This window comes from Strigops habroptila, chromosome 4 (assembly GCF_004027225.2).
Source record: "Strigops habroptila isolate Jane chromosome 4, bStrHab1.2.pri, whole genome shotgun sequence".
Lineage (NCBI taxonomy): Eukaryota > Metazoa > Chordata > Aves > Psittaciformes > Psittacidae > Strigops > Strigops habroptila.
This window is the reverse complement of record NC_046358.1, coordinates 30,130,717-30,157,895: the sequence shown is the minus strand read 5'-3', so window position 1 is coordinate 30,157,895 and position 27,179 is coordinate 30,130,717. Positions and strand designations below refer to the sequence as shown.

General features: G+C 35.0%; 1 protein-coding gene across 4 annotated transcripts in view; it reads right to left on the bottom strand.

The window, feature by feature from the left end:
• EML5 (EMAP like 5) overlaps window positions 1-27,179 on the bottom strand; it is a 102,589-nt gene that overhangs the window by 31,435 nt on the left and 43,975 nt on the right. For all 4 annotated transcript variants that reach the window (XM_030482932.1, XM_030482933.1, XM_030482934.1 and 1 more), the window contains exons 12-27: window positions 26,854-26,960; window positions 26,344-26,462; window positions 19,572-19,758; window positions 17,671-17,776; window positions 16,355-16,448; window positions 14,211-14,311; window positions 12,172-12,374; window positions 11,058-11,169; window positions 9,907-10,034; window positions 8,023-8,164; window positions 6,075-6,227; window positions 5,094-5,225; window positions 3,989-4,077; window positions 2,996-3,172; window positions 1,854-2,055; window positions 86-212 (exon numbers count right to left, since the gene is read on the bottom strand). In XM_030482932.1, coding sequence (XP_030338792.1) covers window positions 86-212; window positions 1,854-2,055; window positions 2,996-3,172; window positions 3,989-4,077; window positions 5,094-5,225; window positions 6,075-6,227; window positions 8,023-8,164; window positions 9,907-10,034; window positions 11,058-11,169; window positions 12,172-12,374; window positions 14,211-14,311; window positions 16,355-16,448; window positions 17,671-17,776; window positions 19,572-19,758; window positions 26,344-26,462; window positions 26,854-26,960 — 2,179 coding nt within the window. The remainder of the gene's footprint in view (window positions 1-85; window positions 213-1,853; window positions 2,056-2,995; window positions 3,173-3,988; window positions 4,078-5,093; window positions 5,226-6,074; window positions 6,228-8,022; window positions 8,165-9,906; window positions 10,035-11,057; window positions 11,170-12,171; window positions 12,375-14,210; window positions 14,312-16,354; window positions 16,449-17,670; window positions 17,777-19,571; window positions 19,759-26,343; window positions 26,463-26,853; window positions 26,961-27,179) is intronic.

Below are 27,179 nucleotides of genomic sequence, written 5' to 3'. Positions count from 1 at the left end.
TTTTAAGTTGTATATATATTCCAACATAATTATATTTTACTATTAATCATCTGCTTTCTTGGCTGGAATTGTAATTTAGCATTACCTTTCATCTAAAGTTGGCTCCTTTTGTTGCAGGTGAGGCTTAATTCCAAACATTGGTCTAATGTTTGTTGATAAGGCTTTGATGGTGTAATTAATTTCATTTTCCCTTGTCACATCACTGTCATAACCTAACAAAATCAGAGTTAAAAGTATCAAAACAAGAAACCAGGAAAAAAAAAAAAATCATAATTTGTGCAGGTTTCAACAACATACTGAAATACAAGAACAATTATACCATGTATTATTAGTAACATAATACACAACAGAAAGCAGCTGGGAACCATGAACATTGTTAATAAAATACATTCTAAGAAAAAAATTCTTTATGTCTTTGTGGAAAAAATTATTAACAAAGATTAAAGGGATATTCAAAGATACCCAATTTCTGCTTGACTGGCCTTAACTCAGGGTCACTAACAAAGGACCTCACTACATGACACCTGCTGTTAAGTTCTGGAGGACTTAGCACCACATCGTTCTCAATTTTAAGATCCATCTGTTAGGATGGAATCTATAGGTCTGCACAGGTTTCCTACACAATGGTTAGGAAGGGACAGTCAGGCATATCGAGATGATGTTTACTAAACATGGCAAAAAAAGCTAACTAGTGAAATAGTAACAGGGTTGTGACCTTCCTTTTGGCATGTGGTGTGTCCCGTCCCCCCCCCCCAGTTTGAGATTACTAATGCCAACTTAAGAATAGTTCTTAACTCTAACTGTAATTGCTAGGACCTGATGAAGAGAATTTTTTGTGGAAAAATATGTCAATGTCTTTTCTTGTAAAGCTTAACAGATTTCTCTTTCTTTTAGAGTATTTTTGAAGACACAGCTTAAGAGGGTTCTGTGTAAAGCACCAGAACGTAGGAAAGGTTATTGGGCAAAGATGTGCTAACAGGTCATAGGCAGAAGCTGGACAAAAACTCTGAAGATCGCAATTTTTGTTTCAGAAAGCTAAAGTTGACCAAGTCCCCGCTGTGGGCAATTAAATTACTTTGCAGATGTACTCTTCAGGATTTTTAAGCAGAAAGTGCATAAAATTTTTCTCCAATTAAAGTTTAATATGCCTCTAATATTTAAAGTGTCTCTTAGGTCATCTACCAGGTTTTAGTGAAAACTGAAGTTAATTTATTACACAGAAGTATATAAAGATTAGCAGTGACAGTTGAATAATGATTGAAGACTGAGGAATTGACAAGGAGGAAAAACTGCTCTTGGAAGCAGAGAGAACAAATTTGGAGGTTCATGAACCCTTGGAATTATAACATGAAAAAGAAAACATTAAGTATGGCAAAACCAACAAAAGTTAATTCTACAAAATGTAACTAACACTTTATAACTACTGATATTATGATCTTGGAATAAATTGTTCCATGTTATGGAACAGATGCTATAACATCAAGATAGCTGTAATCTTGCATTATACAGATTTCAACATAATTCCATTAGACCTAGCACCCAAATCTAAACTGCAATACTATACAGATTTTAAGTTACCTATAATTGGCACTTAATGTTTTTCCTTTTAAAAGATGCCAAAAGTCTTTTTACATACTCTGACTCAAAGCAGTAAGTCACTTTATTATCATTTTCTTCACAAGTTTATCAGTCCTTTGCCCAAAAGGAAATTTTGCTTATCGTTTTTGAAGCATCTTCTCTACTTAAGATTAAAACAATCATATATAAAACTAGATTTTTTCTAAATTAGCAGTTTTCCATTAATGAAGACTTCCTAAGATAGCACAATCCAGCTAGCTTTATAAATTACTGACCTCCATCTTCTTCAGAATCTAGATCAGATTCTTCACTGTCACACTGCCTGCTATCCCGATGTCCTTCTATCTCATAAGTCCACAGCATTAAAGAGGTGTCTGCTCCTCCAACAGTGACCAACAAACTGTCATCATAGGTCCAACGGACATTCGTTACGTGGGTACTGTGAGCAACATACCTCTTAAATTTTCCAAACTTTCCCTAAGAAGGAAGAAGAAAAGGCAGAGATCAAATTTAACCAGTCTATTAGATAAAACGGAAATGAGTTGCCAGTGCACAGCAGCATGTTCTTAATTTCTTTACAGTTACTGCATCAGCTGCTTTGCATTTGTATGTATTAGATGATTTGCCAAGTTCATCTCCTATAGCAATCTCATGAAATGATAACCGTATTTCCATACCAAGCATGCAAGAATTTGTTTGTAAACAGATTCCAGCAATAAATACTGCATCATTTTTCCTAAGAGAGAAAAGAATCTAACAGATTAAGAATAAAATGTACATAGAATATTTTGAGTCAATACTTGTGCATTGTTACCATCCCTAGCATGGCAAAATATTCAAAATCGAAGACATTTACTGATAAATATACAGGAAAACTAGAAAGGGCCAAGAAGAGCAGTAAAAATATAATGTGCTTCTGGAATGGATTTTCTATGATGCATGATTAAATAATATCAAAGTTCTTCATCTTAGAGAAAACTGGCTGAGGTTGGACAGAATGAAAGTCTATAAAATCACAAGTGAAACGAAGGTGAGGAAAAAAAAGTCTTCACTGTGTTCAAAACAAGGGCCTAAGGGGATAAAAAAGATGCTGATAAAAACACACTGAGAATATTAATGCCTAAGGTATTACTAGACAGTGCCTGTCCCATTCCCATTCTTACAAGTTTTCCTATGCATTTATCACTGTCAGTGACAGGACACTACATGAAATGGCTCTTTAGTCTGACCTGGAATGGCCATTCTTATTAACTGAAAGTTAATGCACTTCAGATTGCAGAGTAATAATGAATGCCGCCTTTGATCATAAGGACAAAACTATAAAAGCATTATTTTGCTCTGAGTGATGAATTTTTATAGTTTTGAAAAGGCAGTTTTATGATTCAAACTTCTGCATGAACAGCTGAAAATTACTTACTTTCGCAGGGTATCGAAAAAGTTTCACAAATCCAAAATCATCTCCTGTGGCTAATACTTTACTATCACTAGTGAGGCATGAAGCAGTTACATCTGTGACTTCACCAATTATGGGCCAGATTCCTTCACAGCAAGAGCCCAAAACACTTGTCCATGATGCCCAGCCAATCTTTTCTACCTACAAAAACAACTCATTTAAGACAGAGCATGCTTCTTCCCAGGCAGTTTTCTTTCATATCCAAGTCCTTGCACTGAAAGATACATCACATCTAAAAGATAGTATATATAAAAGATATCAACCATTTATTTTCTGACTATTCAGGATTTCATTTGAGATCCTTAATTTTATGTCTATTAACTTCCAGTTCCAAAACCTCTAGAAGTATTTAAAAACTTTTGATCTTACCTGACCTTCAGGCTAGAGAAAGAAAAAAATTACATTTTTCAACCCTGACTTTCAATCTCATAGTAAAAATTACTGGAAAGTTATCCATTTTCACTCTCTGCCCTATGACAATGCTCTATGTCTGAAAAAACAAATTAATATTATTGCCACACTATACTACTCTTGCCTATGTATATTATGCATACTGTATTGCACTGTATGTAAAGATACACATGAGGTCTTCCAGACCAAGGTTTGGGCTAAGTCATCTGCAATAGACTTTCAAAGGTGTTTAAGTACCAAAAGAGGCATACAGAAGTTCAGGGAGATTTTAATGAGAGTTTAAGTCAACCATATGCCCATTTCTTCACAAAAGAAACAAACATGATATCACCCATGTATTTTATCATTCTGACTACATTATCTAATTGAACAGGCTGAAGGAAAAAAAAAAATATATATATATATAAAAATGACAGCAAATGACAAAACAGAAGTTTATTCAACAGATCAGTTACATCTTTATACATCATTCCCTCTTACGTGGTAAGACAGTTGTACCATAACTCTAATTTGCAAGCAAGTTAAGGTGGCAGTCTATTTCCTCACCTCCAAACTAGGAATTGTCTGTTTTTTCCCACGAGGAGCTTCGAAAAACAACTGCTCTTTAGCACCAGTGTTGACTTGCAAGAGCTTCCCTATAAAACATATTACGTATTGTATATTAACATTAAATAGAAGATTCCATTAAAACAAACAAACACAAAAACCCAAAGAACGAAACCCATAATGTTTTGAAATTGTTGCTAATAACATTACACAAATTATTTGTTTCCATTGGAAAAAGTTGCGTATGTAAACAGAGGACCTGGAAGTATGAGCTTCTGAAGATCTGCATCTTTTAACCCTTTAAATTCACTGTCCTTCCTCCTCTCTTTGAAAACTCTCGTAATGCGTCACTTTTCTCTCCTGTTTATGGTTGTCCTATCAGATGGTATGTAAAATGTACTGGGTCCAATTCAGAGCTTGTTTGTGTCAACTGGCTGACCAGTATGCATGTGCTCTTGGGGTTGAGAGGGCATGCATGGTGCCTGGCCAGCAGCTGAAGCTGACTTCTGCTTGCCTTTATACTACTTCTTTTCTGAGGGAAATTCTCATTACTGTTTCTGTCCTCTTCCTGTTTTCAAAATTCTCAGAGGCAGCTAACTTGTAACACTCTTTCAAATTAAACTGGACTGTTTCAAGAGTGATTATGTAGAGGAATAAGAGCAGAACTAACAGATTGCACAATTGCACTGCCTTGTTTTTGTATGAAAACAGGACTAAAGTTAGTATTTAAATTAATCATGTATTAAGACTCAGTCTTTCTGCTGGTTTTGACAAGGATACATATTCCTGAGCTACAGATGCAACTGCACTACGCAGTACATTATTCAAGAAGTAGAAGTCAAACAAACACAGAAGATGTAAAAAAAACCCAACCCTCAAACGAATCTGCAGAGACAGTCTATTTTACTTGAAACTGCACATCTTGTAACTATATAAATAGTAGTAAAATTCATATTTTTAATATTTATTCAAATGCTGTGAGCATATTCATAAACTGAAGAAACAAATCTGTCAGCAATACCATAAATTCATACTGCAGATGTACTCTATTTAGTCTGTAATGTAATCAATCTTCCAGCAGATTTTTAGAATGAATGCTACTCACCTCTTATGTCCCAGTCCATGTGTGTGATGTAGCTGGAGGCTCCCTTGCATATTCCTACTCGTTTACTGCTCATTACATTGTAAATATCTACAAAGTTATCGCAGGATGCCACAGCCAAGTACTTTCCAGCCCCTAAAACACATCAGTATAAACACAAGACATTTTGAAAAACTGTAGTGCTCTGTATATTAAACACAAGTACATTCTGGAATTGAGCTATACGCAACTCAGATTTCTTTGAAATGAGCTTGCTAATTTATACATAGTCCTTGACAGACTAATGTTCATATCACATAATCAAAATCAATATGAAATATACAACCGTTACATCATTACATCTTCAAACTAAAAAATATTTGATGAAATTTTAAACATTTATTGCACTCAGAGAGTGGTAAGGCTTAGGTACCAGAAAGTAATGTTGCATGAGAAATGGTATCAGTAATTTGCATCAAATTTCTCCTACAGAAGACTATTTTCACTAAAGCAGTATTATTAGTTTGTTTAGGCTATACATCTGAGTTCCTAAATAAGAGAAGTGCTGTTTGGAAAAAACCTAGCCTCACTGGGACTGCTAAGTGCTGTAGGGGGCGAAAGAAGGAAAAAGATGCCACCAGAACTTTCTGACACAACTGTTTCAAGCATTTTAATTAGCTAACAGTAGCCTTAGTGAAGATCCAAATTTATGCAGCCCAAAGTGGAACCCTAGGGACCTAGGGAGGCTGCTGGATATTCATGTTTTAAAATGGACTGTTGCATTCAGGAGGTTACTATAGCAAGCTTATTCCAATAATCTCATCCTTACATGAGGAACATAGTCCTTGATACCCAGTATTTTTCAAAATGTTAATATTACTCTTGCTGGCTCATTCGTTACATGTAAAAAAGGACTACAAATCTCTACTTTTAAATTATTTTTTTTAAGGTTATAAAGCATGCTTAAGCTACCTTGATATAAAAATCTTCATTTAAATCACTTACCAGGAGAAAAACGGATCTCTGAAATAACATCTTTCCTGTGCTGGAAAGAGACTAGATCCTCCAGGGTATCTGCATTAACTATCAAAAAACTTCCATCATTGAGACCAACAGCTAATGCTTTTCCATCAGGAGAAAAGCAGCAACATCTACCTCCTATGAGGAATACAAAAATGGCATTCAGGTACATTTACAGTGCATAATTTCCCTTTTAGAATTATTTTTCCAGTAGTAAAGGAAAGCTATTCTTATAGTATATAGTCTAATAAAACTTTTTAGAAGCTGTCAAGATAATTTCCAAGCTCTAAATCCGTGACAGCACACAGAAGCTACTGGCAAATCAATAAACAAACCAACCCAGATTCTTAGATTACATTTTATTGTCATATTAATTGACATATGTTCTACCTTAGTAATACAGATTAATCACTAATGTCTATGTATTTTTAATTTGCTCTCCTTATTAGTATCTGGTGCCAGTTGTTTATTACCATTTGCTCTGGTAAAGAGAACACAACTGGAAAGGACCTTCTGGACTCACAGAATCCAGTTGTTTGCTATCATGGTCACTATGTCATATAGTCCTTTCAATAAACATTTCACAAATAGAAGTTTCATTTGAAGAACAGTTTAATTTCCAATCTAAATTTATTTATGGTCAGCTTATACATATCTGTTTCCATGCCAGAATTTTCCATTAGCCTAACTAGTTTTCCCTACTATTTGTTCCTCTGATTAACTTGTAGACAGTAATCGTTTATTTAGCTGACTCCACCATACAGCTTCTCATCGACTATCCTCTAGCTCCTCTTTCTCTACACTCAACTTTCAGTTTAATTTCATTCAGCTGAACACAGATGAGAACTGTACAGCAAAAAATACTCTGATTAGTCTCTTGTAAATTACCTGAATTCTTCATTATGTGCTGGGAAAAATACCTCACTATCACGCATAATTGTCATCTTTCGATCAGCTAGACCATCCTGAGCTTTCTGCTCCTCAGTAACTCCTCAGCTACACAGACATTTTTCTTACATTCAGCAAGTTCTTGCCTTTTTTCATTACCAAATATTATCCCATTTCCATCACTGCAGTCTGCAGAAGTATCCAGCTCCTTCTGTACAGTAGGCAGCTGCTTTTTAAGATTGTCAAAGCATCTCAGAATGTGTCTCATCAGCAAATTAAGTCATTGCAGTCCTTATTTTTCTGCCAAAACTACTTTTAAAAATATTAAGAAATATCAGCTTTAAGACTTGAGCAGACTTCGCCAACTCAAAACTTTGTTTAATCCCTGCTTGTACCAGCTCACAACTCTTCTTACATTTACTTTAATCAATCCAAATCATCTTCAACTAAGCTTCCCATAATGCATGGATCAAAATGTTTTTCTGAATATCAAACAGATAATGCCTATTGTATAACTTTGTCTAACAAAGCACAGTTATCATTAAAAGCTTGTTAAGGCCAGTCTGGTCTAATCCTAAAACAGATGTCACTTAAAACAGATTTACCATCTGTCAAAGTAAAATTTATACAAGTAAGAATTTTATGACTTTTCTCTTTCCTTGACATTCCAGATTCTTCTAACATTCATGCAGAAGAGGAATTCAATGTTACTTTTAAGATTTCTTCCAAAACTTTCTAGATTTGAAGTCCTCCACTGTTCAAAAAAAGGTTGCATTACTACAAACAACATGACAAGTTTATGTAACTGGCCCAACTTTCATTGTAGATTCACTGACTTCAAACAACAGAACTACAAATAATCTTAACAGTATTAGAAACCATTCTTGAAGATTAATTAGCTTAAGGGCTACAAAACACTTGAACATAGCATCAATAAAATAATTTGAGCAAAGAAAGGAATTTATTCAATCTTGCTTTTGAAAGATTCATAACACTAGTGAATGTCAACTGAATTCAGTTAAATTTTTCATACTAAGCATCTTACCCTTTTTCAATTTGCGAACAGCTAACATACAATGGCTAGGAGATAAATCCCATATTCTTAAAGTTTTGTCATCACTTACAGTGGCACAAATAGGTAAATGAGGATGAGTAGCTAGACCCCAAACTTCCCCCTCCATGTGACCCTGAAAAAACACAATGAATCAGATGATTTTGTATTTTAAACTGAAATATGAAATAATAAATTTAAGGAAGTTAAAAAACCCACCAGCACCAACAAAGAGAGAACATGCAGAATATGCGTATCTTTAGAGGATAATAAAGAAGTATCTGAATAGAAACATAGAACACCTGAAAAAAACCTTACCCTGCTACTTAAAGTGCAAATTATAGTAATTAGTACTAGAGAAAACTTTTCCTGAGAAATAATGCTCACACACATCTCTGCCAGTGACATAATGGGATCAAGTGCACCCTCAGCAAGTTTGCTGACTACACCAAGCTGTGTGGTGAGGCTGACATGCCTGAAGGATGGGATGCCATTCAGAGGGACCAGGACAAGCTCAAGAAGTGGGCAACCCCCAGCATCAATAGAGGCTGGGGGATGAAGGGATTGAGAGCAACCCTGCGTAGGAGGACTGGGGGTACTGGTGGATGAAAAGCTGGACATGAGCTAGAAGTGTGCATTTGCAGCCCAGAAAGCCAGTTGTATCCTGGGCTGCATTAAAAGGAACATGGCCAAAAGGTAATGGGATGTGATTCTGCCCCTCTACTCTGCTTTCACGAGGCCCCACCTGGGTTACTGTGTTTAGCTCTGGAGCCCTTAGTACAGGAAAGATATGGACCTGTTGGAGAGGGGCCAGAGAAGGGCCACAAAAATGATCAGAGGGCTGGAGCACCTCTCCTGTGAAGAAAGGCTGAAAGAGTTAGGGTTGTTCAGCCTGGGGAGGAGAAGGTTCTGAGCAGACTTTATTGCAGCCTTTCAGTACGTAAAGGGGTCTATAAATAAAGATGGGACTGACTTCTAATAGCACCTGTTGTGACAGGACAAGGGGCAATGGTTCTAAATTAAAACAGGATAGATTCAGACTAGATATAAGGCAGAAATTTTATACTATGAGGGTGGTGAAACACTGACACAGGTTGCCCAGAGAGGTGGTGGATGTCCCATCCCTGGGAACATTCATGGTCAGGTTGGACAGAGCTCTGAGTGACCTGATCTAGTTGAAGATATCCGCTGCTCAGTGCAGGGGGGTTGGACAAGATGACCTTTAAAGGTCCCTTCCCATCCAAACTATTCTATAATTCTATAATCTACAGTGTTTCTTTACCTTTGTTCTAATCTATTCTTTAAAAAAATCTAGTTCTTTATATATTGTATTGGACACTCAGAAGTGTGAATTAAAAATACACAGATTTTTATTTAAGTATGAAAGAAAATCACACAATATGATGTAAAAAAATCTGTTTCGTAGTCAGGCTTAAGAAATGCAGTCTGTTTGGTACAGCAAAGAAAACGGAAATGTTTTTTACATGATTACAAAGAGAATCTAAAAATAAACCTCAAGGAGACAGCTTTTTAAAATAATAAGAGCAATTAGTTCTCAGAAAAAGCTAATAAGGATTTTGGTGGAGGATCCACTGCTCCGTACACCCTTTTTTTTTTTTTTTTTCCCCAACAACAGAAATATAATCTCTGTCTGTTTGAAAGGATGAACTTGTTGAACAAATTAGTACATGAAATCCTGTGATCTGTTTTCCTCATTAAAGAGTCATAATGGTCTAGCCTAGCTTAAAAATCTAAAAAGTGATAGTAACTTGCTAACTTCACTAGTAATTTAAATGCTTGTTATTTCACAGCATTTCTTTACTTGAAAAAGAAAACAGTGTTTGTGGTATGGAATATTGACTGAAATTCAACACGTACCTGAACCAGCAGAGTTATTGGTCCACTTTTATCCACCTCTAATATTTCACCATTCTTTGTGCCCACTAAAATATGACCATGTCCTAAAGATATGGCACGTATAGAAGGATTATCTTCCAAGAGAAGACCTAGAACATTAAAACATTAGAAGACAGGAGATTCTCAAGTATGCCTTAAAGTGGATTTTTCACACATATGCACATTACATTCTCACTGTAGAAAAAGATACTCAGTATTAAATAAGTAAAAACATATTCCTGCATGGAAGAACTTACATGTTTGGATTCATTTGGGAGTATTTAGCAGTTACCCAACTGACACTAATCTTCCTTCTCAACTGAGAATCTCTGAAGTTTATTCAGCCTCTCTCATTGGCAGCCTTTGTGAAAAAATGTGCATGTGAAGTTATCAACTGTACTACTATACTGCTAGCATTTATGGTACCTTCTGATCTAGCTTTTTATTTTACAGATATGAGAATGAGATACTCTGTAGTAGAATGTTTTAGTTAATCGGTGTTTCCATTCATGATTTCTGAAAAATCAAACCACATACATTGAAAAAAGCTAACGTAAATTGGGGAGGAGGGATGGGGGATGGGGGTGCGGGGAGGGGGGGAAGAAGGCTATCCTGAATGTTACATAGGGAAAACTGTAAATCAGCACTAAGATCAAGAATAAATGGAAGAAACAGGAATAATAGGAATGAAAATGTTCTTAAATAATTTCAAAACACATATGCATTTACAGAAAATTGAGATATAGAATGTACTAAGACCTTACAAAACTAACCACAATTCTCATTTCCATTCCTCCTCCAAAACAAGAAAGATCAGACAAGATACTTTACAATTAGAAAAATAATAGGCTTTTTGGTTGCTACTTAAAAATGAATCGCCTGAGTGGGGTAAGATCAACTAATCAAATAATAAGGTAAATATTATGATCTGCACCCACCAAATGTGCAAAAAGACATTATAATATACCATTTCCCTCCCAGCAGAAAACTGACTTATTTAGAATCAATAAAGCTATAAAAAAATAATTTTTAGTCTTTGTTATGTCAAATGTAGATTTCTTCCTATTGGGGAAAGCAATTCCACAGTAAGTTATCTAAGGAAAGCACTTTAAATAGAATAAAATCTCTGTTACCTTTAGACCCGGGGGCCAAAGCAGCCCTTTTGATGGCATAGGTTTTGAGACAACGTTCAAAGGTATCGTCCCAGAGAGCTACTACCCCATCCTTCCCTCCAGTGACAAATCCCTGGGGGTGGAGGAAATAATAATAATTAAAAATAAATAAATAAACCCCACAAGTTACAGTCAATTATTATCTTTCCTCAATTTTTCAGTGATTTCTGCAACATTGGAAATGGATTATATACAGCACTGAAATGCACAGAACTACGCCCAGGTACACAGGCTGGATTTAGAAGTTTTAACCAATAAGCTTCTAACCAAAAAGCCTCAAAATCCCTTTGGCATTTCACCTCATTGCTCCAAGCCAAACTTAGCGCCAATCACAAAAATTTGATTATTACTTAAATTGTTCAAATACATGCATATTTGTGCCAGTTTGTCTTCAAATTTATTTATAGCTATTTAATGAAGCAACAGGTATGCCTCCTACTGAAATCATTAGTACTTTCCTTTGGAGCACTTAGTTCTTGCAATGAATAACACATGCCTTGGACGAAGCTACTATACTGAAACTCAAATATGAGAAGGTGGAGTAACTTGGTCTAACCTAGCAAAATACAAACCTATACATAACTTCAAGTAATCTAACTGCAACACAACCATCCCATTTAAGCACATGCTTAAAGGCTTTCCTGAGTCAAAAGATAATGAGCACAAGGAAGAGCGTACTTAGTGATCTACAGATTGAATGCTGCTACTAGTAGATGGGAATTACAGCACTAAATAGTAAGAATATTATTTTCTTCCTCTCTCACAAGCTCATATATTCGATTAAACTTATGGATGCTTAAATCAAAAAGTACTTTTATTTATCATAAGTCACTATTTTTCTTTAGCAAGAAGTCATGAAAATTACTGAATAAAATGTCACTAGATCACAAGAGTCTGAGAAGCAGCATGCTACATAGCAAGAATTAGAGACATGCATAAAACACTGTTTTGGCTCTGGACCTTACAAGGCTTTTCTGTATCAGAAATAAAGCCACAGATTCCTGAGTTTGGGAAAGGCCTAACTTCATAGACTTTTTTTGTTCAGACATCAAAAAACAATGAGCAGTTTATTTACTTTTTCCAACGCGTGCATGCTGAACACAGGACCATCATGTGCTTTGACAGTTTTTATGAGAAACACATCTCTCCAAATACACACATCCCCCGTGGAAGTTCCAGAGAACGCCATCTCTTCAGTCCAGCCATATACTGCACACATCATTGTATCAGTTCTTCCCAATGCACCTATGCAGCCCTTTCTCCCAATTAGTCCTCCACCTGGTTCAAACCAAAAACAAGATATCAGATGTTTGCTTGGAACTATTTTCCAAAAACTGTACAACCTTGCCAAGAGCAACAAGCCCTTTTCCCCTAGTGCACTCATGCTCCCCAAAAAATTAAGCCGCAGTTCTCAGAAAATAAAATTTTTGTGTTATTTGGCATCTTTCAAGAAAAAAGAACATTATTTTTACCTTACTACTTGAATCTGGATTTGAACATGAACATATACCCAAATATAGACATACAAAGAGAAAGTCCATTTATAAACTCCCATCTAAACAAAACCATTAATATCTGCCACATAGTTCATAGAAATTCCTAATGAAATTAACTTGGGGGAAAAAAAAAAAAAGTTTAAAACTTGAAATCCCATCCTTTTCATGATATGTTGAGAGATCTTGTTTTAGAGGTTTGCTTCTGGCATCTGGATAGTAGAATTATTACATATATAAATTTTAAAACACAATATCAAAAATCAAAAATTTGACAGGTACAAAACATAACAACTTCGGCTAGAATGTCAGATTTATATTTTCACAGTCCTCAGAGAAACCTCATCTGTTACAACACAGAAGCCCCTCAGAATGTGACACTTTATACTGTTCTCATAATTACAGAGGCAAGGTCTCTGAACCTCTCTGCCACCACTTGGCACTGATTAAAATTTAGTCCAAAGCATATACTTCGGTGTCACTTCTCACGTCAAATGCACCTGCTTTAGTGCAGAAATCGGAGACCTGGCATTTGTTAAGGTGCACTGGATACTCTACTCCTCACATTGGCACTGCTAAGTGTGTTTCACGGTGACTGCCTTGCCAGTGTGTCACTGCGGTTACAGATGGGCTGTAGCATTAGATAAATTTGATTCCTGCTGATTGAGCAATGCCAGAGAGGAAAGAGGCATTTTAAAAAATTTAATTTGATTTAAAATCACCATCCCTAGGCTTTTGTCATAGTTTTCTTTCTAAAGAATTTATAGTAATTTTTTCAGTAAATATTCTGACACGCATTGTTCTTTCTATAGATAGCAAGAACAATTGTTACAATTAATTATTTACACAGACTTCAACAGCTTGCACTCAGGCAATCTTGATTAATTTCTGTTGAAGCCAGAACTGAGAAAACTAGTGCCTTTTTTTTTCCATCACAGTTTTCTCAGCACAATTAATCTTTATCACAGGCTCATGTGAGTTGATGTGCATAAATAATTAGAACATTTGAGCAGATAAGCTAGTCTTCCGTAGCACGTGTCTATATACTTTTTGAGGTTTGAAACAGTGAAGTTCACAGTAATATCAGGGAATGTATCTTTCACTCTTCAAAATTTTTCAAGCAGATAAAGCAAGCTGCTTTTTCTTGGCTTTTAATTATTGAGTTCAACAAAGGATTCTAAACAGGTCCCAACTGGCACATGTATCCTCTTCAAGTACTTTGAATTCTTGCCTGTGGATTTTTATATCCTTAAATTTACTTATATTTGTGCCTCTTTACAATACACATCTTCTAAAGGTCCTTCTTCCAAATTGTTCTATGATTTTAGAGCAGCTCTAGTATTTTCTGATGTGCTATATTATTATTAGATATAAAGAAACAGAAAGTAGGAAATCCAGCGTCCTCTCTACTTGTGTAGTTCTAGCTCCATGGCAAACTGATCTTAAAAAGAATTCCCATTACTGCCATAATGCCAATTAATATGAATTTCTACTAGGCCAAAGCTAACAGAAAGATGCACACAGAAAACATTTGCATTTAGTGCACAAAACATACTATAAGAGATGCAATGTTTATACTTTAAGTAACAGAAAATGCTGTAATTCTGAAAATTTTCCTTACCTGCTCTACGCCAGAATTTCATGTGTTTGATTCCAACTGTAGTCAATTTATCAGGCATATAAGGATTAATCTTAACAACAAAAATCTTATCTTTACTTCCCCTGAAATGCAAAGCAAACTAGTTTAAATTTAAAAAAAAAAAAAAAAAAAAAAAAAAAAAAGTGCTATTCGTATTTTTAAATAGGTTTTGGTTTGGGTTTAGTTTGGGGGTTTTTGTCCCATAATGTATACCTTCTCTATCTTGCTAACATTTACTTCCAAATCATTAACAATAATTTATCATGAGAAGAAAGAAAGCCAAAGAACTACCATACTGAGTCCTGTTCTATTTTCATTACCTTTCGCTTTCCAAAGAAGGTAATTATATTACTTCAGAAATCCACCAGGTGGCATTTTCTTTGCAGAAGAATACACATTTGCATTAAGTTTAGGTATACAGCATTTAGACCTCTGACAGCTCATAATGAAACTTAAAAATGTAAAGTTGTAAATCTTTTTTAAAGTCTTTCATTTTGAAAACTAATTGCCATTTTCATTCACCTTTTCATTGATGTTTCCACTTTTCTTGTTAGAATAAAACATATGCTGCTACATAAATTTTAAATATAAATTTCAGTTGTTTCTAGAAACACTATAACCTGTTGTATGTTTTAGATTTCTTACTATGTTTCTTTCAAACCAACACCTTGCTTCAGTCCTGTAGTGTGGAAAAAAACCCCAGCTTTCAAATGTGTTTGCTATCTATGCAAGGTAAGAAATGCTCATTAGTAGAGATTTTTTTGTCTTTACAATGCAGAAGAGCCTTTAATCCCTAATTTTTGCTCCCTGTTCAAGAGCAGCAATAATCTTTTACCTCTGTCATTTCCAGACCATTAAATGAACTAGTAACAAAAAACATGAACCAATTTCTTTCCAAACTCACAGTTTAATCTTCAACGTGTATATGCTGCTCTCAAAAATTCTATTCAATTCTTCTGAGTAGGTACGAAGAAAAACACTCCAGAAACTAAATCCAGTATAAACTGGTTAAAGTTTGATTAAAAAAGGGAATTAAGTGAGATTGATGTGTTCAGAGAGTAGGGGGATTTAAGAAGAAAAAAAACAAAAACCAAACCATCACTGGAATGGTAGGCAACTGAAAGGCCCAAACCAGTATCTTCAGAGAAGCCAAGCTAACTGGCCTTCTGACAAATAACTTCTTCTTTATTTATATCTGTTCAGGGTTTTCATTCCGCAGAGGGTAAGAAACTCAAAACATGTTTAAAAAGAAAATGAGAGTCAAGGGCACTGAAGAGCAATGATGAACTTACTGCATAAAAAGTTAATATTTTTTAAATTGTAGCTGCAAAGAATAATAAATCCTTTTCAAATCTACCTAGAACTATATTTAGCCTATACATACTGAATCCAGACAGAGTGGGGAAATACCCACTCACATTACTGCTCTATTTAAAGCAACAGATCTTTAGAAACAGCAAAGTCAAAGGTTTCAAAAACATTACTCAACATCAGAAATAAGATTTTTATCTTGTACATTAAAACTACATTTAATAAAAGTACATGAAATAGTCTGTGCAGAGTCAAAAAAAAATCCTCCCAAAATATTTAACCTTTGGAGGTTATTTAACTCAACTTCCCATTTAAAGCAAAGCTAACTTCAAAGTTAGATCAGGCTGCTCAGGACTCAGAAAGGAATATGAAAGAACACTGAGGAAAAGACAATTGAGAAAAAACCACCACAAACTACTATCTCAAGAAAGACAGGATCTCTGATGAAAAAGATCTGAAAAGTAGAGTGTACATTACCATCTCTAAGAGGGCCAACAAAAGTGCATGGAGTGAGTTTTAATGAAATTATTTCAGAACTCATAAAATAAAAGTAAATAAGCTTTGCCTTCTATGTCTCCTTTCTTCATCAGTTGAGCTGTCACTGAAATAATTTTTGTTGACTCTATGAGAGTCAACAGTTTTTTCTTCCAAAGAAAGTTTTAAGTCTGTGCTAAATATGTTTAAAGCTGTGCTCTATCACTGAAGTGACGGAAACTGCTAATTTATTAGAGAACTATTATTCTTTAATATATTTTCCTTACTGTCATTTGAGAGTAAATCTAGGTAAAAGTTTTAAAACAGAGTTACATTCCTACCTCACCGCGGAAAGCTTTTCACCTTTCTTCCAATCCCAGAGTACAATAGTGTGATTGTCATCTATTCCAACCGAAGCCAATCGTTTCCCATCCGCTAGAAAGATAAATTTATGATTAAGAGAGTAGATACATAACTATGTTGCAATAATAAGTAACCATACTAAAGAATATTATAACCTCACAAATATTATAAAAATAATATAGAAACAGGTAAATAATCATGTGACATGCTTAAAGGCATGTCTGTTTGCTTTTAAACTTGAGTGATCAGTTGGATGGAGCTTAGGACTTTAAGTTACCCTGTCTAAAAATTGTGCTTAGATCCTCTGTGTTTTTATCAAAACCTTTGTTCAGGTGGTGGCTGACATAGCTGCACAAAAACCTTAATCACAGGTTGTACTGTGAGAATTTTCCATTCAGTCTGAAAATCCCTGTTCATTTTCAAACAGGAAAGCATTGAAGCAATACCATGAAGTTTATGAAATATCCTTGAACTTAGTAATAGTGTGAAGTCTTTAAGAAGCTCTGACATGTATCCCACATTAACATCCAAGAAAGAAGTTATTTGTGCTCACTTGTGATCAACAACTTTCTGACATATGTCCATCTTTGAAATTGCTATACATCCATGACAGAATCTGAGAAATCAGATTCACATCTTGAAAAAGAAGAACCAAAGGTAAGAAGCATCAAAGACCTCAGACTACTCATCTTTGGGATCACACGTTTTCAATGTGAGGTTAGAGATCCTACCTAGTAAGTCCAAGCCATTAAAGAATGAACAGAAGTCAGTGGTAAAGAGGAAATTTAACATTGGTACAGGAATTCAATGTATGGGGTATAAAAATCTCAAAAGATATGTTAGTATAAGATGGAGAGAGAGGCTGGGTTTCTCCCCAGAACTCCTCCTTAACTGGACTTTCTGAATTTACCAGTGTGGTATCCAATTGGCTTGCAGGATTTAAATTTTTTAAAACCGCACACCTGATCAATTTTCTTAAAAATTTGCTTACACAGTTGTAATGCAGACACAACACAAGATCTGTGCACCTGCCTCATACAACCAAAAGAAATTCCAAAGTGATCAGTTCAGCTATTAAATGACACAGAACCTGTTCTTGCATTTCCTAATGTGCAAGACTCCACACAAGCTTTTTGTAATGAATGATCACAGCCTCTCTCACTTGACATTGATCACTGGAGAATATCTTTAATACAAAATCTTCAGTGTAAAGGAATTCCCAATTGCTCATTAGAACTGATTAGCTTTCATACAGAAAAGGAAAACTGTAAATAAATAAATAAATACTTATTACCTGAAAAATCAACAGCACAAACACCATACTGGTGATAGCCCTTTAATACTGAGAGTGGTTTTATCGTTTCTGTATCCCAAATGTGTATTGAGGAATCTCGACCAACCTGAAAGTAAACATTTATAAGAATTTTCTTTTCAGTTACTTCACACAGATGTTTAAAAGTATAATACTGACAAATACTTCAAAAAGTATTTGAAAAAAATTACAGAGATAAAATTTTCTTAGTATTACTTTTGTCTGCCTAGCAGTATATTATTCCTTCTCCTGCTTTACAAATACCACTCCCCAGCTGGCTCGCTCTTCCCTCCAAATAACTCAGACACATTAATCACAATTAAACAGAGGCCTCTTGGGGGAGGAGAGGGGGAAGCAGCCCTTCATTGATTGCACTGTGGCATATTTATTCCATCAATTCTCTATCAATCATTCCCTGTCTAAAAATAAAAGGTTATTTTTATTGCTAGTATGGAAGCTGCTCTGTGTTTGAGAAATCAAGGTGACTTCTGCTGCTTTCTGTTGTCATTACAAGTGCCTACAAGTCAGCTTCTAATGCATCAATACCTATGGAGTAATATCCACTAAAATGGCACCAATGCGGGTAACTAGAACATGGTAAGAAAAGCAACATAGCTTATTCTTTTCAACTACATACAAGCATTATTAGTAAATATTTACAAGATTATTTGCTATTCCAGAGATTTTGCACCTCAGTACACAAAAAGGGCTACAAAACCAGAACGCTTTCCTGTGTTTAAGACCAGGGGCAGGACTCAAGAAAAAAGGATCTATTCTGGTTTTGCCGCAAACTTAACATGTGATGTTTGCAAAGCTCTTTGTAATATCCAGTATCAGGAAAATCTGAACCAGTGTTCCATGGGGAATTTGATTATTGCATTAACTAATTTCTGCAGGTAATGTAGTAAACAACAGTATATAATGTGCATATATAAACTAGTATGTAACGGAATATATCTTTCTGTTGATAGTATAAGGTGTTCTAAAACATAGTAAATCCAGGCACATTTTTAGTTTTAGTTTTTACTACTCCAAAATTAAACAGAATAAATTCTCACATTTAGGTCTTTAATCTCTAGACTGACCTGCAAATTTACGTTAATCTCAAACATTTTTACACAAATTACAGGCATTATAAGCAAAAGTTTATTTCTACTAAAAACTTCAATTCACATATTCTCCAATTTATTATATAACAACAACAGCAATAATAACTTAAAAACCCTGAAACATCAAATCAAGCCTTCACATCCTGGTGTATAAACATTTAGGGGAAGTGACATTTGCCTGAAAACAAAAGTAAAAAAGATATACCTAAAATTACTGTCTCATGAAAGATAAAATGAACTTCTTATAAATATTTTAGCAACATACACAGCTGTGTTGCATGTACAAACAGTAAATAGTTTGGCTGTAAGTGATAACCAAAACCAGAACACATGAAACTGAAATGGCAGAATGTAGCAACAACTGCTAACTTCATGTTATGCCATAGTATATGAATGTAATAACAACATAGTTAACTTCACAACTAAGATACTAAAAAAAAAAAAAAATTTTAATTGCACATTTCCTCCACTGTTATCATGAAGCAGCAACATAATGCTGAATAAAAAAATATGAATCCATTCTTAAATAAAAAAAGATGATAAAAAACCCCAGATATTCACAAAAACCTATCAACTAAAGTCTCTTATCAGAATTAACATAAAGAACTGGAAAAAAAACCTTATGTAGCAGATGGAATCATGTTAAAGAACTGCAACGTAAATGCAGTCCTTCACCTTAATAAACGTTCACTGGACTTTCTTCTCCAAAATAGGCTTTTCTAAATTCAGTAGTAACAACTTCAGATTCTTATTGCAGATAAACACGCATCCTACCTGGCCTGTTGCCACATAGTCCTTTAAGGGATGAATAGCAAGGCAAAGAATGTCATCATCATGACCTAGATAAAAGCGCTGTGTGTTCTGCTGTCGATTGTACACCACTCCCACTGCTGCAACATGGTATACAATTTCACCCGTCTGAGTGTAAAATAAATTGCTCCGACAGTCGTAACCTCTGTAACTAAAGAAAAAAAGTTTGTTCTTCAAGGTCATAACGATATATACTGAAACTTTGAGATAAAATAATGCAAAATGCATTTTGCACACGTGAAAACTCAAATTACTTAACAATTACTGTTTTGGTGTTTTAAGATTATTAACGTTTTCCTAAAGGAACACCAATAGATCAATTTCATTTACTATTCAGACATCAGTACTACTAGCATTAGTTTGAAAGTGGCTGTGATCTAATAGTAACTCTCCACAACTAGTTTAAAAGAGAAAGTAATAGCTAGTAATTTTTTCAGACAACATGGAGAATTTGGGCATGCAACATGTAATCAAACAAAACAGCCAAAACTAGTACTTTGAACATTTTCTATCTCTTACTGCTCAAACAACAGGCAGCAAAAGTTTCCTCAAGAATGTGGACAACCCAGATTTCATAAAACTGAAAGTTTCTGGAAACTTACTAACAGAAAATAAATGCATAAATTTTCTACCAGATCAGTTTGTTTTGAAGGAAAAACCTGTATCCTTTCTGTACTGACAGAAAGTGCACAGAAAGTGCATGAGTAGGCCAATTCCCTACTGAGGTCTGCATGCGCTATCACAGTATACACATTTCTTCCTATGTATAATTACAGTTCAGTACCCCATAAGAAACAATGGTAGCATTTTCAAAAAGGCTAGCATCTTACTTTCACAAGTAACTTAAGAAATCATTAAACAAGCAGGTTTTAAACTAGTGTTTTTAACCTAAAATCATTAAACAAGCAAGTTTTGAACTACTGTTTTTAACAATGAGATCCTTGGCAGTCAATGGAGATAACATTTAAAAAGGTGTAATTTAAATCCGTTCCTTCCTTTCTTCTGACATGAACAGTACTCCGTATGCTCCTGATACACCCTGTTCCTATGCTATTAATTCCCCAGCTAACCTCTTTCTGTTTCTTCTTCTGTTCTTGCAGATCTTCACTAAACTTTTGAATTATTTTACAAAGATGCAGGCAAAATCTGGTTACATTTCTAAATATATAGTTACATTCACAAGAAGGGAATGACACTTGAATGTGTTTGAACTGGCCATGAATTATGTTTATTTAGGAATCATAAGGCTTTACCTAAGTATTTTTGAACGCAAATTCTAACTGAACTAATTGGAAAAAAAGCCCTGAACACAGTAAGTCAGTCAGAAGTCAGTCATTCTTGGCAAACAAAATGACTAAACTTTCACCATCGGCAACTGCAAAATGACAGAAATCTCAAATGTCTATGTTATACTTTTCATGATAGTAATTGGTTTGCTTCATTGAAAGCATGTTTCACCAGAACAAATTACATCATTTTAAAGAAGAAAACAAATGCAGGATCTTTTTGCAACAGTGTAGGTCTTTATCACATAAGACAAAGATGCATTTGTACACATACCAGTAAGTGTCATACACAAAATGAATGGGATAGCATTAAGACAATTACTGCATATGAGACATGTAAAAGGTTTAAATGACACAGAAATTATGTAGTCCAGGTAGAAAATTTTTCATAAAATTATATACAGCTTTCTTTTGTAAATGGTGCACCAATACTAGACCAATACAAATACTACATCTATGCACTACTGCAAAACATCACAGCAGGTGATTACTGGAAAACCCGGAGCAGGTTTGAACATCCTGTCTTTCTGTTGGCTCACCTACACTACTTGCAATGGTACTCAGCTCATATGTTATTAGAGAAAAATTGCTAAAATCATCTCACAAAGCAGATAGTCCAGGTCCATTCCTCTCTAAATGCAGAATGTTGCATTTCCCCTTTTTGAAGTTCACAAGATTTCTCCCTGCCTAGTTCTCTAGCCTGTCCAGGTCCTTCTCAATGCAGCACAGTCATCTGGTGTACCAAGCACTCTCCCAGTTTCATACTGCCTCTGATACTGTGAAGTCCAAAGCTGGATCTCATTAGATCACAACAAGCAAGTTGCCATGGTTTAATGAACTTCTCAAACCAGCAAAAACTGTGATAGCACAGAAATAACAGCTTTTAAATACATCTCACTCCAGTCCACTGTTTAGATTGGTACTCACACTCAGGTTCTTAACATCAGGTTTGGTCCCAGTCCAACAACTTTTCAAGTGTCTTCTGAGTTACTGTCCCTTCAAGGTCTCTAGAAAAATCTCTCTTTCCATTAGGTCTAATGCTCAGCTACATGCTTGCTTTCTGCTCTTCTCAAAAGTGACTAACAATTTAGAGTCACAATACAAGTGCAGACTCTTCAATCATACTTCGCTCTCCCTCCACTCATAACCTTCACTAACAACTTCCCCCAGCAGCAGCATGTCTGGATGTTTTGAAGCTGATTTCTGCCTGACCCAAAGTGCTGCCTGCTTGCCCTGCCTGGCTACATCATTCTTTGATGTCCAGCCACTAGTTTCTAAGGAGACATAATACAGAATGACCCACAGTAACTGTGAAGAAAGAAAACAAAATAACCTATCACAGTATGCAACATTAACAGTTAAAGGACATGACAACATTCAGTGCGGGGGAGGCACAGTGCCAAAGAAGATATCTGGACCTGTTGCTGCTCAGACATCATTTTCCTGTGCTTCACTCTGCACTGTGCTCTGTTAAAAACACTGGATTCGCTTTGCAAGCATAGAGTAATAATAATTTTTTTTTTTTTTCATAAGCAGCTGAATATACACCCTGAATGAGAATAGTTTAAAAAACAGCTACCAAAAAAAGTAAGGTGAAATAAATAATGCTTTAGAAATACTGGACACTCAGCAATTTCATACAAGCTTAGAAGTCACCTATAAAAGTAAAAAGCATTAGGGCAGAAAAAGGGTCTCAGATCCTTCTACCTGCAACCCAAAAATTCAGACTTTTCCCAGCTCTTGTTGTAACAATTGCCTATATACCCTAAGCTAAGCATAGCAAAACTGAGTATGTTAATGCCAGATATCACTGTATGACTCAAAATCTCTAAAATCTATCAAGGAAGCAGGAAAATACTTATTACTACTCATAGCTACAATTTTTTATGATAAGAAGTTTAGATTTTAGTTCATTTCCTCCCGTTATTAAAAAAGGTGTACAATCAGCTGTTTACAATTAAAATAAAACATTATATTGCCAAAATATCAAGCAGTGCAAAGACATTTTGTAAACCAGTTAAACATATCTGGTCTTTCCCATATGCCGGTTTACTAACTCCTTGACTATATAGGTACTTTTCACCAGAATGAATTGATGGACTATCTAGTCCAAGCAGAGATACATTTTTCAGTGTAGATCATTCCTTGAGTTCCAAAATACTTACACCTCCATTATTACAAAACCAATTTAGAACTGAGGTTATTAGCCAATCTCAGAAAAACCACAAAGAGAAACAATTTCTTTGCATGCAGAAAACAAACCACAGAAGTAATTTACAAGGCATCTTGATTAGCAGCTACAAACTAAATAATAATGAAAGCAAACTCTGCATCATAGTTACTGGATAATATATAACAAGGCACAATAAAGATACTGCATTCTGTTGATGATAACACTGCAGTAGTTGTTTTCAAGTGGCCTTCAGCAACAGCTAATCAAACCATCAATCCAGCTCTGGTTCAAGTTAATATGACAGTAACTTTCAGACAAAAAGTCTCCTAATGCTAGTAGGAAAAAAATTTTGCCATTACCTAGGTAATGTAGAGGAGGGACTGGATTCAGTTTGAGAGTAAGACATGTAAATGTAGGTGTTCACATGTGCATTAGATATATTAACACCTATATTTTAATCAACAGTGTTCAAGTCAACACAGTCAATGGAACCTGCAGGGCTACTCAGTTGACAAAACAGTCAGCATTTAACATTACTTGAGCCAAATCACTCCTTATGCTTCACTGACTACTGACTGGATCTCCACTGACTGTGACAGAAGTTCAGATACACACATAAAACCACCTGCTCCAGGCACAGAATTGTAAGTTCTTTAACCTGAAGCTGTATCCTACCCACAGTTGCAAGTTACACATCTATAGCCAACTAAGGGGCAACTTCACAAGTAGTGTCCAGTCTGGGTGAAGACTCTATCTATGTTCATAGTTTGTCTGATTCTGTAAGGGTTTCAAAATTTGTATATTATTCTTCAAAGGATATGTAGAAAACTTCCAAATGGAGTGCAATCTTGCCCCAAAAATCTCTAGAAGAACCAAATGTCAAAATAAACAGGTTGAGGTCACAGTCTTTAGCACAAAGGCAGAGATTATTTTCTTTTAAAATATTTTTGCATGACAATAGTGCTTTCTCAACAGGACCCGCTCATAGCCTACTCCCTTCAGATGCTATTTGTAGATATTTGTAACACTCTGGTAGGAATCCATGCAAGATGTTGTAAAGACTCTCATTTAAGGGCATGAGAAATCCCATGTCACTTTGGAAAAATAACCAAATTTCATCTTATGGTAAGGTCAGTTCAATATCCTGAATATCCTGAAACTCAAACTAGATTTTGTTTAAAACCTTTGAATAATTAAAAATCATTCTTGTGAGATCAGTAGCATAGCTTCATAGCTTTGAGAGAATTCAGGACTACTATTATTATTATATATATTTTATGTATATAATAGTCTAATATTTGCATTCTTATTCCCTGTCAGAAGAAACTTTCGTAAGAAACTTCTGAGTCTGAGAAAGGGGTTCCTCTGAATATCTCTCAAAAGAGGCATTCTTTTTATGTTTCTGAACCACCACTGCTGTCAAACACATGGCAGAAAGAAAATACAGGAATAGTCAAAAAGAGGCCAAACTAGTACACCACTTTAATACATGTTTCTGATGATGACTGCATCAGACTTCTTAGAGAAAGATGCACTTAAAGATTATACTGTTCATAGAAGTTGCTTTCTCATCTGTGTTAGTCAGGGGCTGGCTCACATACTCAGAATTATTATTTTTATCCCTTTCCAAAATGGGAAGTAACCAGAGGTTTAAAAGATTTCTTACAGGATACGAAGAGATTTTAAAAAGTTCATCTTTCAAGGCAGTTGATAAATTCAAAACATAACCAACGTGCTCAAAAACAAAGAAAGGAAAAAGAGCTTCCTATTCTCCTAGTTCAAAAAAGCACCACTTTTCACACTTTCAAGGAACATCCAAGACATTTCCATTGCAGCTAAAGAAAGATGAAGCAAAGCAGACTTCCTGAATCAGAGAATATGCCTATTACTCACTTGGATGTGGGTCACTTTAAAGTTAACAGCCTGGACATTGAGAAAAATCTGTTGTTCAGCATGGATTCTTCATTAGTTTCCTTGATGCCCACTGGGTAACCAGACAGAACTCAACTGGACATTCTACTTCTGGTCATTCCTGGATATTCTGGTCAAGCTTCACTTCTGTTGTGAAGGAAATAACAATAATCCCAAAGATCCAGGGCCCTTGCTTCTGCTACATCCTCTTCAGGATCATTTGGTTTGATTCCTAGACCAAATTTTGAAGACTATATAGAGGTACCCACCTTAATGCGTTTTCTACACCAATATAAAAATCTTCAACTGAGAATTCTGGAGCATCAAAATAGAAATAGAAAACCCCAACTCCGTACCAAGCTTCCCAGTTGCCATTATTTCCAAAGCTATTCCTCAGACTCCATGTCTTCTACAGACAAAATTGCTGAGTTGAAAAATTAACTATTCTTAGCCAATTAATTTATTAAGCATTCCATATGGAGCCCTCCTAAAATTGTTTAAGTGTCATCATAGACAGTACCAGTAACTTATCTGTGCATTTACTTATCTCTAAAAAGAAGTTGTATTCCTGCAAAGAGGTATCTTTTTGAGAGGAAGACAGTATTACCTTATTTCCAGTGCCTTAATTTAATAAAGGCTTTGGATTTGTTTTGTATCAAGGGAATTTATATTTCATTATTTCATTATTCTGATTTAGTAACATCTACTGCCATTTTGCTTTAAGACACCACACCTTTGTTCTGATGAAAAAGTCTTCACTTATGAAGAGTTATGGGAGACTACCAATCCTAAAAATGAAATCGTAGGATTTAAAGGATGCATGTGAAAGTCTTTTTGGTACTCAAATTAGCACCAAAAAGAGAATGAAACTGAATTTTAACACACTTGTAGGAGCTGGTAAGAATTAAATTTAATTCCTAAACTACAATACAAACATGCAAATTTTTTCAGATTAGGTACAAACAGGTTTGTTTCGTTTGTTTTTTTTTTTTTAATAAAATACTGATAGAAACAACACTTAGTACAGAACCCAGCCATCTTCAACTACACCAAGCTTCCAAAATAATACACCAAATAGAACTATTACTTTCCAGATACTGAAAATTATGTAATAGCCAAATATTATAGTCACTTCTATTCAAATAATAAGTATCAGCTAAAGTTTCAGTGCAAATTCAATTCAGAATTCACGTTTAGAATTAGTCTACTTTGGCATCAAAGGTTTCTATTAAATTAGTGTAAATTTATTTTTACATAAATCACAAAGCAACTGACCAAAAAGTCTTTCATCAGATTATTAAATGATGAACACCAACCTACGAAACACAGTCTGCTTGTGTATTTTAAAGAATCCTAGTTTTCATACCCATGAACAAAATGTAATCTTATACTGTTCCCTGGAGCTCGCTCTCGTCTTTTAGAAGCTGCACTTTTTCTTTTTTCTTTGCATTGCTCTTTAAGTTGAGGTAGATCTTCTTTGTAAACCTTTAAGAAAGAGCACACAATAAATTAAAAGATTCATGAGAAACACATATTTCTGAGAATTCAGACACAGTAATAGCCCATAAAAATGTAATACTAACATAATTGTAAAAATCTCCAAGAACTGTAGCTGGTTATTGCACAGTGTAACTTGTTTTTAAATTACAACCAAAACTCTATCAGTACATGCTAGGAATACATGTACTCTTTTTTTTTTCCCCACCTATAGTGTCTTCAGAGTTTCAATACATCAGATAATAACAATTCTAAAAGTTTTGGTCAGTTCCTGCTCAGACTTCAGCCTTCTCAGTTTTCAGACTTCAAGAGGTCTTCGTAAAAGACCAACTTAAGCCCTGGAAAGCATTCCAACTACCATCAAAACCAGAATGTTTACCTGTCGACGATAGGTGATCTGTGTCTCTTGCTCAATTTCAGAGTCCAGCTCTGGAACATCAGACTGATCTGAATCCGATTCATCACTATTCGAATCAACCAGACTCTCTGCCACCAAGAAAACAGAAATAGAAAATGAAGTAACCTAAATTACAAACAACAAAGTGTTTAAAGTAACTGCTTAATGTTTCTGATTTGATATTCAACGCCTACATTAAGTAAAACTGCTAATAATTAACAGGCTGACAGAATCAGTTCTGCTGAAATTTGAGAAATTTAGTAGAAATAAGCTGACTTGTACGTATGATAATTTTGAGAAGGTTTAGG